This window comes from Chiroxiphia lanceolata, chromosome 23 (assembly GCF_009829145.1).
Source record: "Chiroxiphia lanceolata isolate bChiLan1 chromosome 23, bChiLan1.pri, whole genome shotgun sequence".
NCBI lineage: Eukaryota > Metazoa > Chordata > Aves > Passeriformes > Pipridae > Chiroxiphia > Chiroxiphia lanceolata.
Window position 1 is genome coordinate 7,114,371 of NC_045659.1, and position 18,467 is coordinate 7,132,837.

At 51.7% G+C, this 18,467-nt stretch overlaps 1 protein-coding gene across 1 annotated transcript; it reads right to left on the minus strand.

Annotated features, from left to right (window-relative positions):
* Positions 1 to 607: 607 nt before the first annotated feature.
* On the minus strand, positions 608 to 16,649 carry ADAMTS8 (ADAM metallopeptidase with thrombospondin type 1 motif 8). The gene is made up of 9 exons (XM_032709646.1): positions 16,047 to 16,649; positions 8,709 to 8,948; positions 8,315 to 8,447; positions 7,266 to 7,433; positions 6,771 to 7,069; positions 6,103 to 6,286; positions 5,611 to 5,783; positions 5,348 to 5,523; positions 608 to 3,997 (listed from the first exon to the last, which is right to left on the minus strand). Exons 1-9 carry the CDS (start codon positions 16,647 to 16,649, stop codon positions 3,265 to 3,267), a joined length of 2,709 nt encoding a protein of 902 aa, XP_032565537.1. The 3' UTR covers positions 608 to 3,264.
* Between the last annotated feature and the right edge of the window lie 1,818 nt (positions 16,650 to 18,467).

An 18,467-nucleotide genomic window follows, 5' to 3' on the forward strand; every position in this document is an offset into this window, starting at 1 on the left:
TAATATATATGATTTATATATAGATATAGCCCTGTTTAGGCTGTATGTCCTCCTAGTAAGTACAAGAATTATCTATATGCATAAAGTGATATACTTTCTATATGTTATGTATCTATAAAATATATGATGTATCATGTACCTATTACATCACGTATATATAGATATAATATTAGCATAGAACCACAGAATTCATATATAATAGAATTTATAGAATATACAGAATAATAGAATATATAGAAGAAAATATATAACATAGAATATATAATAGAATGTATTATTATAAAACAGTATGATATAATAAAAGAATATAATACATAACAGAATTCTATAATATGTATTTAGAGATACACTGTACATGTAGAGAGAGGAGGGAGGTACTCACAAGGCAACTACAAAACAGATGATTCACAATTTCAGTGGAATAATTTTTGCTTGTGGGTTTTGTCTATTCGCTCATGTATTTTCATTCAGCATCTTAAAACTGAATGAACCATTTATTTAAGGCTCAATAAGACAAGGAAAAAGGATATTTAAGTTATTGCTTCTGGGATAGAGATAAAAATACTATATCCTGAGAAAAGTGCAAATAGAGACAAATGCGAAGAGATAAAAGGCAGGAAATCCTTTATTGAAAGGGAAAAGGTAGAACCACAAACAGACTGTTTTCAAAATTAAAACCAAATACAAACAAGAGGCTAAAACCTGAAAAATTATAATTTTTTTCCCCTCCCCTTAAAATGCAAGTCCCAAGCTTAATTTTGGTTGGATTTGTTATGCTCACACAGTTCGGTTGGTGCTCCAGGGAGGAGGGAGACACCAAAGACCAGAGAGGTTAAACGATGAGCAAAGACATCCCTTCTCTACCCCACTGCAGCTTTTGGAGAGGGGATGTAGGAGCAGCATGTTAAAACACGGTCTTTTTATTTTTTCTCTCTTTTTTCGTGGTTTTTTTTTTTCCTCCTTTCCAGACAGTTACTGTACAAAACAAAAAAGAAACTTATAATAAATACCTAACCCAAGAGGCTCAGTACATTGCTACAATCCTTCACTGAAGGGAAACATATATATACATATATATATATATATCCTAGTATATAACCTCTTTGACTTAAATCAGCATAAAGGTTCGTGTTTCTACGGAAGCCTAAGGCAAGAATCCCACTTACCATCACCCAGATCCCACACCTCAACCGAGCAGGGTCCCCATCCTCCTCCTCCTCACTGGAAAACCAGCAGGATTTGCCCGCAACAGGGAGTTCTTAGGAAGCTCGGGGATTATAAAAAAAACTGGAAGAGACCCTCGGCATGCATGACTCCTGTGTGACAAATACAGACAATTTCCTTGGCACTGGCTCAGGCTGATATTCCTGCCCTGTCCTAAATGCTGGTTGTTACACTGGAGAGGAGACACATGCTGGCTTGGAGTTAGAAGCCTCATAGACTCAAAGGGGGAAAAGAAAATAACCCTGCAACCCTACATGACTTTAACATCCAGCTATTTGTTAGAGCTTAAATTCCTGGAGATTAATTAGCAGACACAGAACACTGCCCGAAGGTAGATCTGAACCACAGCCCAAACAGCCCTGCATCTAAACCCTGCATCTGGCCTTTAGTTTTCCTTCCTTCCCTAAAGAAACAGAGCCAAGCCCTCAGTACCCTCAATCCTGGGCTCTCTTGGTTTTGACAGGAATCATCTATGGGAGATAAAACAGGAGTATTTCATATTTTCAGGCATGGCTTTAGGGGATCCCATTCCATCCCATTCCTGCCTGGACAGTGAAGAAAGGGTCTCACACGAGCTTAGCTCAGGTAAAAAGGTTCTCTCTGTAATTATAAATGGGGAAGCTCAGACATTCCAGCCCTCCTCCCCTTCCTATGAGAAAAAGGCAGATCCCGCTGGAAATTCAACATTTTGCTGCCAAAAGGGAAGCCAAGGAAGGGTACGAGAGAGGAGCCTGGAGACACCAAATTGCTCGTGATATCAAAACCTTCCCAAATTCCATCCCCGCTCCCCAGGCACCGGCTGCTGCCAGAACATAGATCACTTTGGAAAGGGCAAAGTTCAGGGGCTGAGCAGCCTCCGTGCTGGGGCCAGGCAGAAGCCAGGCTGGGGAAAGGCATCTGGTTGCTTCCTGCTGTGAAAGAAGAGCTCCAGCCTCGCCAGGCTCGGTTTTGGACTGAGAATTGCTCAAGGAAGGCTGGAGCTGGCGTCAGATCTGAGCAACTTCAATATCCCGGGAAAGCAGAGGTGGAGAGTGGCATCAGTGACCTCTGGCATTATCTACAGGTCCTGGGCTTATCCTATTGCAAGCCAGGTTAGCAAATTAACTCCAAAATTCAAGCAGAGATGAAAAAAAATGAGCCTGCAGGGGTCTGAAAGCAAAGGATGGGAGAGGAAAGGCTGGCACACCAGTGTCCGCTCCAGAGAAGGAATGGGATATTGCAATGGGCATTTCACAGTCAGAGCACTGCAGAATTAGCAATTAAATAATCCTCACAGCAGCCCTGTAAACCAGATCAGGTGTAATTAAGCCTTGGTTTTAAAGATGGGGAAATGGGGACATGGGTGGGGTAGCAGCTCTAGGAATAACTCTGCAGATGTGGGGGGTGTTCGGAGACAGAGGTTTGTCAGTTTGTAGATTATAATTTTAGCAGAAACCACCATGAACACCTCACCTGTTCTCCTGCCTAACTCATGCCAGGATCTCGTCCTCAGCTTATTCCTGCTCCCATCCAAACAAGCAATTTATCTCCCAAGTTAACCCACAGCTGATAAAACACTTCTCATGCTCAAGGACACCCACGCTGCTGCAGGGAGGGGACAGCAACCCATTCCACGCCTTTTGCACAGGGATCCCAATTTTATCAGCAAAGCCACCCACCCTGGACCTCCTTGACCTGCAGCTGGGACAGGGTGATGGCAAACCCGGGCTCCACATTTTCTCCCAGTGAACCTCCCAAAAGGAATCTGCAACCATGTTCAGCGACAGCTCTTCGGAAACATCCTATGCTTATTTTTCCCTTTAAATTACAACTTGCCTGTGAGCAGCCAGCCAGAGAGAAAGGAAGAAAGAAAGAAAAAGAAGTGATTCCTCCTCATTTTGCCGCCATTATTCCCCACTCTGAGGTAGACATCAATGGGGTGAGGATGAACCACCGGAGAGTGGTTGGTTGTCTGGCAAACAAGCCTACGGCACCCTTGCTGTCCTGCCCTGGCATGGTGGGATCCCAGGGCATCCTTGGTTCCGCGAATTCTGGCGTGGCTCAGCACTGCTGCAGGACACAGGCGGCTGTGGCTGGTGGTGGCCCTGGAGAGCTGCATTTCTCCGGGGCAGTGATTTTCCCGGTGTAATCGATGCAAGAGGCATTGCGCGTCCGCACACCCTCACCACAAGTTTGGGAGCAGGGAGACCAGGGGCCCAGACGCCAGAGAGGGCACGGCATGTCTCCACAGGGCTTTATGTCCTCAGGTTTGAGGGATTTGTCGCAGGTGGAGGAGATTTGACCCTCCACATCCCGGCAATCCACTGTCCGCCGCTGCCAGCCGGCGCCGCACGTCTTGGAGCACTCGGACCAGTCACCCAGGACCCACTGGGAGTTCAGCATTGGGCGGATGATGTTGGCCGACTTCTTCTCTTTGCCCTTCTGCTTGCTGAATGGGACGTCCTTGGGGATGAAGAAGGTGTACTTGACTTTTGGTGGGAAGACCTCGCTGGCGATGGTCAGCAGCTGTACAGTCAAGGGCTCCGGGAGCTGTCGGAAGCTCTGCAGCCTCTCCAGGGTTGTCATAGAGCCGCTGTATTTCAGGATGGTTCCCTTAATGAGGATGTCCTGCTCCATGGCTGAGATGGCAAAGTCTCCGTTCAGCAGGTACTTGCCCTCGAGGGTCCTCAGGGCCAGGTAATTCCCATCGTGCCGGACCCCGCGGTGGCTGCGCTGCTTGATGTCGATGTTGGTGGCTCCGGCTGGGATGGTGATGATGTCGTTGTAGCCATATCTGCACGGAGCAAAGGGACACTTATTTTCCAAGACTTATAAAGAGAAGACCCACGTAGTGAATAGCACTTGGGATCATGGCTCTGAACCCATCTCTCCATAACCCCGAGCACTCCAGAGCCAGAGATATTGCGGATGCGCCAGATGTGAGCTCAGCTGGGAGATTTCACTGAATTAGATGGGAAAATGAGCAATGAAATCAAATGAACAGCCACATGGCAACCAGCCTTAGTGGAAAATTCCCCTTGCTCCTTTCCTTTGGAAATGGGTGAAGTATTTGTGAAAGCGTGTCACTGGTGAGGCTGAAGGTATAGATATAGAACAGCAGAATAGGAGAGAGCATCTGCACCCTCAGCATCTTTGGAAGGCTTTTGCAGCCACCACTACATTGTGGAAGCAATCCCATTGGAGGACACAGAGGGCATTCCCATGCCAGGGAAGCATTTCCCTGCAAAGCCAGCCAGACCCTATCCCTGGAGCTCTGGAGATAGCACCCGCAAGGCTTCAGCACTGGTGCCCTCAGCACTGTGACACTGCGGGGCCCCAGGACAGCTTTCCATGCGTCCCTATGGTGGATGCTGCGGTCAGTAATTAGGTTCAGAGTATTTTGGAAAAAAGCTTTTGAGTCAAACTCTGTTCTCCGTCATCCTGGCCTCCCTCACCCTGATCTTAATGGGATCTCTTCTTGGCTGTAGCTCCTGCACTAATCTCCCTTTAGTCAACCGCAAACAATTCATAGGAGGGTGGAAGCCCCATTTCAGCTAGTTCCCTTGAAGGAAACCATTTAGGAAATCTAGTTTGCCTGCGTGAGTCAACTCTCCACATGGAATTGGATGCGCTGGGCTTTTGTTACAATCCTTCCAACAAAAGCCTTAACTTCTGCTCTTTGGCAAAGCGACAGGGACGCTGGATGAGGGAAGTGTCCTCAATGCCCATGACCCAGGATTCCAATTCACCCCCAAACCCAGGGGAAAGTTTTGAACTATTTATATCACATGTCAGCCCTTGAAGATGTGTCCAACTCCCTGCACAGGGGTGAAATGTGCATTGTAAACTCCTCTGGGCAGCACATTTATGCGCAGTGGTCTTCTGAGCCCATCGTATTAGTTATTACTTTAGGAAATAAACTCAACTTGGCTTGTGTAAAGCTGCCCTGAAACAAACAGTGTAAGCCCTGGAGTCTGGGGAGGAGCCCAGGCTCTTGCAATGCCACCCGGCTGAGGGGGCTGGCACAGAGTCCTACTATTCCTAGTCTGTCTAGCACTTCAGCCATAAAAGAGGAGAATGAGAGGGGATGCTGTTTTTTCTTCCCCAACCTATCCCTGCAGAGTCCTTCTCCCTGGTGCCTTACTTGGATCTGTTGAGCGAGCCGGATATTTTCCTGCACGTGGAGCCATTACCACCACACACCCCACACTTGTCCAGCTTCTTGGAGGACCCAACGATGTGATCACAACCAGCCTTGATGCACTGCCCGTGAACACAGATGGAGAGGGTCTCCGGGCCACACAGCGTCCCATCAATCACCTGGGAAAGAAGGATGTAGAGCAGCAATTAGTGGACGAGTTCTGAAATGGGGTACACAGGGGTGATTCCAATCACCAGGTATCTTACTTTGGCCTCAAAGACTTTGAACTCACTCCTCCCTCGGGCTCTGCAGAAGAGCTTGCACCGGTCCCGAGGGGACACTCCTGCATACTTGGGAACCCACTCCAGGCGATTCCCTTCCAGATCCGTGAAATTGTAGCTGTTGTACTTCTCACACTGCTGCTCCCGAAAGCTCTTCCCTGAAAGGGAAGGAGAAATATGACTCAAAACTGTGGGAAGCCAGCAGGAACCACTGTCCTTGGCCATCAGAGAGATGCAGAAGCGAGCTGAGGAGAGGAGGAGTGAGCTGAGGAGCATGTGGTGAGCATGCAGAGGAGGGTTATCACAGAGAAGAGATCCCACACACTCTCCGCCCAGTCAGAGAGGGTCACAGCCCCCAGCAGAAGGCTGTTGCACCCCCAAATATGAATATTCAAGGAAGAGTAGAGCAATCCCTGGTGATGTATTCTGGAGGAGCAGGAGTGGGAGGTGAGCGTGTATTTGGCGGGCACTCCTTACCATCTGGTGGGCACTCCTCAGTGTGGCAGGACTGGTACTTGGTCCTCTGGCCCTCGCAGTAGCTCCCACCATGCTGGGGCTTGGGGCTGTCGCAGTGCCGGTGGGAGAACTGGACGCCTCCACCGCAGCTCCGCGAGCAGGAGCCCCAGGGGCTCCAGGGGCCCCAGCCGCCGTCCACCGCCGGCTGCAAGAGGCCACGAGAAAGTTATTGATCCACTCTGAGCTTGTCCATGCCCAGCTGCTCAGTCCCAGGGTGAGCAAAGGTCTGGAGCAACACTAAAATCTCCGCCCAGCCCTGATCCAGAAAAGTACTTTGGCACATACGAAGCTAATACTGACTTCTATCAGTCTGTTCGTGTGCTTAAAGTTAAGCTGGGCTTTAAGTCCTCTGCTGACCGACTCTGAAACCGCTGCTAATTCCCCCAGCAGGGCAAAAAGTGATGATTTAATTGCAGATCTGCACTGCTTGTTCTGGGTCAGACTCGTCCGTACCTCAGCAGCAGAATTTACGACCTGGACTTGCCGGTAATAAAAATTAATGAAGGAGAGACATCCAGAAATAAAGCAGCCAAATCCAAAGCCAGTCAAGGAGATGGCAGGGCTGGGGTCAGAGGTTTGGGAATCCCAAAGGGTAAGCCCCAGGCAATCATTCCCCAATCCCCCATTACCTGGGGTTTCAGGGCATCCTGTGGCACACAGCGCCCGTCCCAGCACAGCCCGTCGGCTTTGCAGGGTGTCCCGTCAGCCCAGGGCAAGCTGCCGTTCTTGGTGTGGCAGAGGGGCTCCCCACTGCCCGTCCTGCACCAGAGCTGGGCACAGACGTCCTGCTCTGTGGTGTTGGGGCAGTGCTGGAAGTCCTTCCCGAAGATCTGCTGGCATTGCTGGTCCAGGCTGTACAGGGCTCTTTGACCGGGCAGCTCGGCAGGCAGGGACAGGGCCTCAGCTGGGGCGTCCAGCAGGCAGTCACCTGGGAAAAGTTCAGGAATTAGACTGGAGTTGGACCATCAGGGACCATGACTGCACCAAGCAGGGCACCCCCAGCCTCCTCTGAGGTCTGGTTTGACTCTCCCTTCACCCCACATGCCCCTCCAGGTGTTGCAGAGAGCCTGAACAATTAATGAAAAGGTGGTTTTGAGTGCTGAGGCTGCTGAGCTGAGGCTTACCATGCCCTCCATCCAGGAACTCGGTGAGGTACATGGCGCTGCAGGGAGACCAGGGCTGGGTCTTGTTCAAGTGGATGAAGAGAGCAGCCATCATATGGTGCTCACCAAGGGGTCCAAAGAGCCGCTCGCAGTTCTTGGAGTCATCATGGGGCATGCTGAGCACATGGCCTGGGGAGCAGAGGGCACTGTGAGTGCAGCCCCCCAGCATCAGAGAGCTGCAGCCCCCTCAGCCCAACTCCTGGGCAGCTGGGAGCATCAATAAGGTACCAAACAGCTTCTATTGCTGCAAAAGCCATTTGCTTCCATAAATCAAAACGAATAAAAACCTGCTTGCTCCATCTCAGTGGTATGGCCCATTGTATGCTGGCCAAAGCAGCACAAATTCATACAATCCAAAAATGGTTTGGGTTAGAAAAAACCTAAAGCTCATCTTGTTCCACCCCCTGCCATGGGCAGGGACACCTTTCACTAGACCAGGTTGGCCCAAGCCCTGTCCAGCCTGGCCTTGAGCACTTCCAGGCATGGGGCAGCCACAGCTTCTCTAGGAAAAAATTAGTCAGTGCAGGAATGACAAACCAAGGGAGATATGTGCTTGATTCCACATCTGAGCTCATCACAACAGGTAAATCATGAAATCATTAAGGTTGGAAAAGACCTCCAAGATCAACAAGTCCAGCCTTTGACTGATCACCACCTTGTCACTAGACCAGAGCACTGAGTGCCACATCCAGTTGTTCCTTGAAGATCTCCAGGGATGGGGACTCCACCACCTCCCAGGGCAGCCCCTTCCAATGCTTGACAACCCCTTCAGTGCAGAAACTCTTCCAGAACCAGAGTAAATGCACCAATTTACAACAATTTGGGTACTTCTAACAGCCTTTGCTGCTGCAAACCAGCTTCTACCAGTGCCAGAAGCTCCCCACAACTGCCCAAGGTCTGGCAGGTGGTCCCCAGCTGGGAGATGGTGGTGCTGGGCTGTGCTGTGCTACAACCCCTCCCAGCAGCAGGGCTGGAAAAATCAGACTCCCCCTCGGGAAGGGATGTGTTACCCAGTTCATGAGCCAGGGTGTAGGCTGCCTGCAGGCCCTCATCCTCGATCACCGAGCAGCTCTTGTTGCGGTCGCACATGGTGCCAATATCTGCCACTCCCAGCGTGTCGCAGCTTTGGTGTCCACAGAAGTCCTGTTTGTGAGCAGCACCAAGGGGGTCAGGCAGGGTGAGGGGGTCAGGTAGGGTGAAGGACTCCCACGTTCAGCTCCAACATCTCTGTGGGCAACCCACTGGTGGTCTGCACCCCAAATGAAACCATCCCCCTGCAACTGCTTTGCTGCAATCTCCATTTTTTGCATGGTGGGGCATCAACCTCCATGGTCAACCCTCTTCTCTCCCTCCATGGACACCTTGACCCCTCTACCGCCCAGAGCACTCCCCAGGAATGCTGACCTGTCTGGTGAGCAGGATGGCCGTGTCATAGTGCTCTGGGTGCCGGTCACTCAGCGGGTTGAACCTTTGCTGCCAACTGCAGAAGTTCCTCAGGGTAAGCCCTCCATTGTCTGACACCTCTGGCCCCGCTGCTGCCTCCTCCACCACCAGCACCTTCACCACCACCAGGTTAATGGAGTTTTTCAGGCTAGGGTGCTTGTAGATGTGAGCAGCCATGGACATCAGGGTCAGGACGTGGTTCTGCAGGGAAGGAGAGGGGCAGGCAGAGCCTGGATAAAACCTTTGTTTTGGAGCTCTTTTTTTTGCTCAGAAAGGAGAAATCAGCCTCATTTATGAAGCCCACCACATCCAGAGCACAAGTTGATGGACTCAGTGCTGCCTTCCTAAAGTGATGTTACCCTCTAACAGCAGAAGGGATAGGCAGCACAAGCCCATCCCTGCATCCCCTTCTCCAGCTACTGTGTCTTACCTGCTATGCCCTTTGCACCCAGAAATCCCTAGGGAGGAACTTTCTTATGGAAAACCTTCGTTCTGGAGAGTTCCCTGCATATTCTCCAAAGCATTAACCCTGCCCTCGCCGCCCTGGGGTGGGAAACACTTCACAGATAACATTTCACTGTTGCAAAACCACTGGTGCTGGTCACAGCGTTTGAACCCGACATCCTTGGTGACAAACTGGGCCCAAAATACTTTGGCAGCCAAGTCTTTGCCCCGCGGCATCCCCTGCTTGCAGACTGGGGTGACCAGGGATTACTTCATATGTCAACTGCGCCAGTGATGTTTACGCTGATGTAAACATCTTATCGGAGCATCGAAATTCCTCCTCTGCTTGGCACTGCTCACAGCCCCGAGTCAGGAGAAAAAAATGCACCTATTACACAACATAGTGTTGGGAAAGAGAAAGTGGCTTCTCTCCTCCCCAGACAGATTACACCCTGCGGTCTCAATTCGGAGCCTAATTAAACTTGAAGGACTCAATGGGAGCTCTCTCTGATGGCCAAGTTTCACCCAAAATTCACCATTCCCTGAGCAGAGTGCTCTGTGTGCTCATCCATCACAATACTGCCAGGACAATGCCACTTTCTTAGACACAAAATGCCATTTTCTTAGCAAATAAGGGAGATGTTGAGGGAGATACAGCATATTTGCTTCTTCCCCAGGGCACTTGTGGCTATTTTAAATTATTCTGCCACATTTTATCCCATCACTGGCAGCTCCACGTAAACAGATGTTTCATTTCAGCAAGATGTATCCCAAGTACTCCCCAGCTCATTATCCAAGGGCAGGCCCCAGGGAGGCTGATGGGAGCAGGGAATAGACTGGTTTATTTAGACTGGCCAGATCTCCCTGACATGACTCACATCCCAGCCCCAAACACGCAACAAATGTCACGGAAAAGTCACCGCCAAGGCAAGAAACCCAGGCGAGATCCCCACAAGTGGCTGCTCCATGAGCTGGGGGAACTGTTTACCCTCTAGGGGAAATCCATTGGGATCCTTCCTAAAAATATCACAAACCCTTCCTAAAATTAAGCCCCTGAAGATCTAGAAGGATGCTGTGCTGGAGCTGTGCATCATGGAATCATCACTCATTTCCAAGGGAATAAATCCAGCTGTATCTTTTTCTAACCTATTACAGGTTTTCCCAGTTTTTACCTGGGAGCTCTCAGTTCCTATCACAAATCCCCTGGGACACTGACCCTCACATCCTCAGAGGTACATCCTCAGAGGTATAAGAAACTCTTTTGGCAGTAGGAACAGAGGGACTTGGAAAACATCCACCCATCTTCCCTGTGTCTGGAAAGGGAAGATGGAAAGCGAACTGAACAAACAGCTCTTTAGTGTAGATTAAAAGGTCAAATTCACTTGTTCCACCATCTGGTGTCTATTTATACCCATCCCTGGCCTGTGCAGGCATTGGTTGGGTTTCAGATGGACCCCGACTGCTCCAGGGAGAGCAGCAATCCACCTGCATGGCTGCTCGGCCAAGGGTTTGGAATCATGGCCAAAAGCAAATTATGGGATCCCCAGGGCTCAGGAGAGGCCAACTGAGCACTTTTGGCCAACAAATGCTGTGGATGAGCTGAATCCCACTCATCCCAACCTCCCTGTGCCTCTGCAAACAGGCTCTGGCTTGATAAGCCACCTAGGAAGGAATGTGCCCTCTCCAACGTTTCCTTCCCACCACGGAGGCTGTGGATATGGGTGTTGGGATCAGATTCAGGGCAGCATTTTGGGTCAGGTTTGGGGAGCCCAGAGCTGCAAACAGACTGGTTTCTGCCTCCTTGCAAGGCACTGCAGCCCACAGGCACAAGGAGCTTCCCTGCCATTTCCAACCAGAATCCAGGGAGATCTTGGCAGGATTTCTGTCCAGCTGGTAAACACAGCTGGAAAATCAGCCTCTTACCTGCTCTGGGGGGAGGGAACACCAGTGTGAGCCAGAGAGGGTCACGGAGCATCCCTCCTCTGCCCCAGGTGTCCAGGCACTATGCAGGGTGATGTTCCCACAAAAGCTCCTACCTTGTTTCTCCCCAGCTGCAATCCTTGGTTCCTACTGCTCTCAAGAAGATCAAATTCCACCCATTCCATCACCCACCCCCTGCCCAAAAATGAGGAGGGATGCCTTTTTTCTGACACACCTGCACCACAGCAGCTCCAAAATCCCTCCTACCACAGCGCTGCTGGGTCTGGGAGAGCCCTGAGTGAGGTACTGCCCTACAGGAACCTTCCAGCAGCAAACAGCACAGGCAGAGGGATAGTGAAGGGAAAAATAAATACAAATCAGAGCGAGGGGAACTGAAGTGGTTGCTTTTAACCTCAGAACATTGAAGGATTCCACTTTCTCATATAGGGTCTTGCAAAACCTCTGCTTACATTCCCCTTCGTGGGAACCACTCAGAAGCTGAAGTCTACAGAGATCCCCAAACTGTGGGGTTTATTTTTAATTATTATCATTACTTTGGTGGGTGAAACTGCTCCTACACAGACAGTATTACTGTGGTATGCACAGAACAATGTAATATCACTGGATCCCAGAACAGGATGGCAGGGAGCACCCGTGGAACACCCCAGCACAACCTCCCTCCAACAGTGTGAAGGGATCAACGTTCAACCCAACCTGGGGCTGCAGGATTGTTTGTTGATTGGATTTGGTTTGGTTTTTCCCCTCCTTTTTCTCCCTAGAAGCCAGAATTTCTGCAGAGAGGGAAAAGAGGAAAGAAATGAGCAGTTTCCGGAGCACAGACAGATGGAAGGAAGCAAACCAATGGTCAGATGCTGCCCAGTTTTTAAAAAACCACTGGTAAAAACATTCCAGGCAGTCCCTCTCCCCAAAGCACTGTCTGTGTGCCACCCCCTGGCTCGGGCACCCAGGGGCTGCCAGCTGCCCTTCCAGCCTTCTCCTGTGGTTGGAGGCCAAGAATTCCCTTGCAAAAATGTGGAAGGAAGCCAAAGGAAATGGGGGGCAAGCCAGGGGAGACAGAGCCACCTTGCCAGCCTGCCCATGTGCCTGGCTGCCCTCCTGCCTTCCTAGTTCCCTGCCCATCCCTGTTCTCTTTGCCATAGGGGTTTTTTTCCCACCTTCCTTTCTCTCTTTGCTGGACTGCAAAAGCAGCCATTATCCCTGTTTGGGGCAGGGGAAACTGAGGCACATGCAGACTTTCAGCACCTCTCCAGAGGCACGGACGGAGTAAAACCCCATCCAGAGAGCAGCCCAGGGCAGGAACACTGCAGTTTGGGTTGCTCCAGTGGGAGCCAGCTCCTTTCATGCTGCCTATTTCATTCCAAACCCCTGTAACACAGCAGCTGTTCAACATCCCAGTGTGACGTGAGTGTATCAGCCAGAGCAATATTTAGGGAAGCTGCCTGGTCCTTCAACCCCTGGCACCAAAGTGTATGCAGGCTCGGGGTCACACCCAGGGGACAAATCCCAGAGGAAAAGCTGGCTGATGGCATTACCACCACAGGTCCCCCTTTGCAAAGATCCCCTTTAATCCCACCCAGGTTGCCTTTGGGACGGCCTCAGGAGGGGTTGGCTCCTTTTGTCAAGGGATTAAGTGAATTTACCCACTCAAGCTGCAAAATATCCCAAAGCAAGTGGAGGAGCTAGACAGGAGGGGTGTCCTGAGGCTCTGGGGTAGCTTTGGATTTACCTCCAGGATCACTTTGACAGTGGGAGAGCCAGCAGCAGGACCCTGGCAGTGCCCCATGCCATGCACTCCAGCATCTGTCTGCTCTGAGAGGGAAGGGATTGCAACAGCACTCCTAAAAACTCGTAAATCTGCCTGGAAAAAACACAGGAGTCAGCGAGGAACCCCGGCTTAGCCAGAGTGATCTGATTCTGCCCTGGTCCTCAGTCATTACCAACTCTTGGAGTCAGGGATGGCAGATTCCTCACTTGCAAGACGGGAAAGGAAAGGGGATTGCAGCCATCGTGTTTGCAGAAGAAAGCTTGGAAATGCGTCCCATCTGCACCCAAGAGACTGGAGAAATCCCACCACAGGAATCCCATCTGGTTGCCAATTGGCTGGGGATGCTGTGACTGGTTTTTGGAACTGCCTGGTGTTTGAGGTGTCTAGGCAGAACATCCCTGAGCCACGGAGAACATCCCTGCAAGTGCAGCCCAGCTGCAGGTGCTCACCCCTTCTGCATGCCTCTAGCCTCAGCTTCCCCTGCCAAAACCCCCACTTAATTCTGGTAGTAATGCTCACAGTCCTTTTCTTTTCCAAGCATTTTGGGTTCTCTGCAGGAAAAACAAGAAGGATAACTCATGTGTCCAGCCTGAAGCCTCACTCCCATACCTATATAAGTGGGCTCTTCCCAATCACTGCAGGCTACATCCTGCCACATCCTCACAGGATTTAGTGCTTAGCACTGTCCTGCTATTAATGCCCCCTAAAATACCCCATCCCCTGCAAATCATCAAGCCAAAAGAATGACTAAACCCCTAAATTTCAAGTCTAGTTCTGCTCTCACTTCACCATCCCCTCCTGGTTTACATACAAGTATTGACGGAGGTAGCATTAAGCTCTTATTATCTAAATTAGGTTAACAGCTGAGCTATAAGGCTCAAATTGATTAGAAATAAACCATTAACAGCATTTTCCCAACAACAGCATATTGATTGTAACTTGCAATGCTTGAGTGCATGTTATGTTGGCTCTTCTGCTCGAGCTGTTACAGCTTATGCAAGAAAATAACTGGGAATACAAACGATGCTGGTGACGTTTAATAAATATTTGGTAACTGAAGTGTGGTTACAGGAAGAAAACTCATTATATAATATGGTTTCTTCTGACTCACCATTTCTGCTCCCTGGGCATCTCCTAGTCAGCTCTCTAAAATCTTACGAGCATATGCCATTGCTTTTTTTGGCCCCAAAAACGTAGGTATTTAGGGAGAAGTTGAGATGGCTATTTTGTCTCCTGACTTAGCAGCAGTGACTGTGCATTTTTGTTCTTGAGAACGAAAGACACAGAAACACAGCAGGTGGCTTTTTTTTTTTTAACTGCTACATGAGAGCTGGTAGAAGTTTTCTCCAAAATAGTAAACATTGCTCTGTTCATCCAAGACAAGACCTGCAAAGGTTTTCTTCCCATTCTTGAGAGATGATGCAAAAATATTGCTCCTGGGGGCAAAGAAATGATGGGGAAATGGGAGTCAAGCACGCTGGAGGCTCTCTGATGACTAAGGAGGGAGCTGGGAGGCAGCATTACCCAGCCTAGGGTTGGAGCAGCCAAACTGGGGCAGGGTACTAGCCTTGCAGCCCCTCTGTTATGTTCATGTGCAGTTCATCCTCCTTCTGCCTTCCCAGATTTACCCAGAGGGTTGTTACTTTTTTCCCGAGTTCAAGCTGGGCATTATCAGGATTTCCCCCACCCCAAATGTATCACTTTATTTGTAACAGGAGTCACACCCTCGGGTGTTGCTTTAAAACTATTAGGTGCCCAGCTAGCTGCAGTAGATGCACTGAAACCTGAGTGATGCTGAGCAGCTGAAATCAGCTGGAGCCCTACGATTTAGCACTTCTCAAGGTCCAGCCTGGCCTGAGCAGGGCTGGAATTAAAACACTGCTTTGTTAGGAGCAGAGAAGCCCCCAGGGGAAGGATAAAGCCGGCAGAAGTGGCAGAGCCCCTGGTTTCAGCTGCCTGACCGCTCCTGCTGACCTCCAGCTTCCTGGCCTCCTCTGCCAGCCCACTGCAGAGGACGAGCGGTTTTGGTGCACAATTATCTCCTGCAAAGACCCCAGAACGTTTCAGACCGAACAAACCTGAATTTGGACCCAAACAACCCATCCCTGTAGGGTTGGGGTAGGGAGCTGACTTTGCCAGAGGCATGGAAAACAACCTGGTGCTAATGAAGAAGGCTCATCAACAGCCCTGGAGGTGGGTGCGGGGGGCTGAGGCACCACAGTCTCCGCTCCTGGGGTCTCCACAAGAGAGAACTTTTAAGGAGAGGGGGAATTCTTGGCACTGGTGGCTGAGGCAAAGAGCTGTTCCTCCATCTGCTCGGTGCTAACAGGTGGCTCAGGAGCAGGACTGTGCATTACTCAGCCCTTGGTTTATTTACTATTTGGCCCCGGCTCCCATCCAGAAGAGAGTGAAACCCATCACTTTGCAGTGCCGCTTTTTCCTCGTAGCAGGACAGGCATTAACTCCCTCTGTCTCTCCTCTTTGGGGGCACCAGACTGACAGGACATGACGACGGTGCCCAGCCTGTGCACACACAGGCTCGTTGGGTCTGGGAAACGGTCCCCAAACATTGACTGAACCCCACAGATCAACCCTGCAGCCTTTGCCTCGGAGATTTACAGTCCCTACACAGCAAAGGAAGGTGGGAAAAAAGCCAAGGTCCCCGCACCCTGTCCCTCTACTTGCTCACCCAAGGTGATCCCTGGTGTCCCAGGGCTGAGGGGATTGGGAGGACGAGGGAGGACCCGGTAGAAGGCAGGCAAGGGGGGGACAGGAAGGGGATGGAGAGGTTGAGGGGATGAAGGAGGCGGAGAGGCAAGGGGTATAGGAACAGGAGGGGACAGAGAGATGAAGGGGATGAAGGGATGTGTGTGCAGGGGGGATGGAGCATTGAAGGGGATGGAGGGGACAGAGGCAGCGGGGGCTACAGGAATGTAGATGGCAGAAGGCAGAGAGGACGCTGGGATGGGGACAGGAAGGGACACAGGATGCGGGGCGGGAAGGATGGAAGACGGAGGGATGGAGGGGAAGGAGGGGCAGCGAGATCAGAAGATGGAGGGATGAATGAGGATGGAGGAGTGGTGGGGACGGGGACAGGAGGGGACAGCGGGATGCAGGGCAGGGGGACAGAGGACACCGCCAGCCCTTACCTCCACGTCCTCCCCGTAGAACCGCACCATGGAGGCATCAGCCACCAACAGCGTCTCCACGTAGCGCGCCTGGGACACGAACCGCCTGGCCCTGCGGCGCGGCCCCCCGGCCCCGCGGCCGCTCCCGGCGGGACGCGCTCCCGTTGGGGCCGCGCGGCGCCGCAGCCGGTGCGGGCGCGTCCAGGGCGGCCCGGGCTGGGAGTGCCCGAGCGGCTGCAGCTCGTAGGCCGCCCCGTCGAGAAGGAAAGCGGCGCGGAAGCCGCTCCCGCCGCAGCGGCTGAGCACGGCGGGTGCCTCGGGGCTCCCCTCGACGGCGCCCGCGTAGAAGCAGCCCCGGCGCGGCGGGGGCGGCGGCGGGCGGCGGCCCCCCAGGCGCTGGAGGCGGAGGCGGGGGGCCAGGAACGCGTTGTCGGGGCGGAGGCGGAGGACGACAGCGCGGCCGAAGGCGGCCAGGCGCAGGGCCAGCTGCCCCGACGGCGCGGGCAGGCGGGCGGGCAGCACTGGCTGCGCGTCCCGCGGGGGCGGTGGCGGCAGCGCCCACGCGTGGCACAGCAGCAGCAGGTGGAGAGGGGCCCGGCCCCCCAGCAGCGTCCGCCGCCCCATTCCCGCAAGGCCCCGAACCCCCCGGGCTCTCCCCCGCAGCCTCCTCGCCGGCCGCCGAGCCCGCTGTATTTATACTTTCTCCCCCCGGCTTTGACATAAGAGGTTTATTTTTGATCTCTCGCTGTTCTCCCCACTCCCCTCCCCTGCCAGCCGGAGCCTGGGGGAGGAGGAGAACTGAAAGAGAAAAAAAAAAAGCGGCGAAAAGAAAAAAAAAAAAGAAGAAGAAGAAAAGAAGAAGAAGCAGAGAAAAAAAACCCACACACACAAAAAAAAAAAAAAACAAGGAAAAAAAAAAGACGACGACGAAGCGGGGGGGGGGGGGGGGGAAGAAAAAAACCCCAACAACCCACTTTTGGATGCGATTTGAGGCCAATCAGACGCAGGCAGCCCCGCCTGCCTCCGAGTGTCAGCTCCAGCCTGTTGCTCTTCCAGCATTAACCCCTTCTGCAGGCCCAGCTCTTCCCGCCCGGGTCTGATCCTGCCCAGGCTCGGGGGGGGGGGGGGGAAACCTGGGGGCTAATTCCTCTCCCATTTCCCTCAGTATCCCTTCCCAGTTGGAAAGCACCCGGCCCTTGCCAGCTGGAGAACATCTTGTTTCAGAAGGTGCCTCCGGAGGTTCCCATGTCCTTCCCATAGCCAGGGACAGAGAGGGCTTTGGGCCCCCGGGGAAAACTCCAACAGGGACACATGTACAAGGAGTTTCCATGCCTCGAACCAACAGCTGGATCCACATGGGGTTTCCTCCAGCTGGAACAAGGCAATGGGCTAAATAAGACTTCTGCAAAATACCTATGAGAATAAAATAACGCAGCCAGCTCTCATGTTGCCTTGTTTCTGTTGGTTTTGTTTCTCAGTGTGTGTTGTGCGACTTCATTTACAAACTCTTCATTCACCCCCTTTCAGATTGAGTTTTAATTCCCATTCATGTTCCCTTGCAGTGAGGGAAAATCCTACAGGAATATCAAAGTCTCAGGCTGTAAATCCAGGTAGCTACTGTGTGCTCAGCGTGGCAAACACCATAAGAAGGGCGGAAACACTCTGTCCCTGGCTGGGAACCCGCTCAGCCCCAGGGAACAACTGGCTGTCACGGAGAAAGGGAAATCACTTACAGGGAAATAACTACGTATATATTACTCCTTCTTTCCTCTTAAGCCCTCCTTCCCCATTAGTTCATGAGATTCCTGGCCTCTGGAGTACCCTTTGTGCAGCACTGGAATATCTCAGGATGTGTTTGCTGCAGACTGGGGGTTGTGGGTCCTATCCTGCTCCATACTCTGATTTTTGAAACATTTTACAGGGAATAGCACACAGGACCAGGCTTGTGCTCCTTTAACCCTGCTGTGGATGCAACCCAAGGAACTGCTCCTCCACGCTGAGGTTTTTTTTCCCCTCAGCCTAACCCTGAAAAGATCCAGCATTTGGCACCTCAGGATTCCTGGGAAACCAAAGTCTGGCCAGGGCTGAGTAACGAGGCACAGGGTTAAAGGCTGCTCTCCCTTTACTCCGGGATGTATTTACATCTTTCTCTCTATTATTATCTCCACTTAAAAGCCACGTCCCTACCTATATAGTAAACACACAGCCTTGGCTCTAAATAGAAGCTGCCCTGGGGCCAAGGCTCTGGTTACTCCTTTTTTAATGCGTGGGTTTTGTGCCCGGAGGAGGGGAGGAAATAATAATTAAAAGTAGTTTCGGATGCTTGTGGGGGACAGTAATACAGATGTGGAGGGGGACACTTCCAATTCAGATGTTGGGTGGCCAGAACACTGCAGGGAGAGGGGAAAGCACCCCCAGGCACTGTGTAGTTTGGTATAGGAT

Coding starts and splice junctions, on each gene's coding strand:
- ADAMTS8 (XM_032709646.1), bottom strand. CDS start 16,649: ATGGGGCGGCGGACGCTGCTGGGGGGCCGGGCCCCTCTCCACCTGCTG. Junction 8,949..16,046: donor TCTACGGGGAGGACGTGGAG/GTAAGGGCTGGC, acceptor CCTTCCCTGCAG/AACCACGTCCTGACCCTGAT. Junction 6,287..6,770: donor AGGATGCCCTGAAACCCCAG/GTAATGGGGGAT, acceptor GGCCTCTTGCAG/CCGGCGGTGGACGGCGGCTG.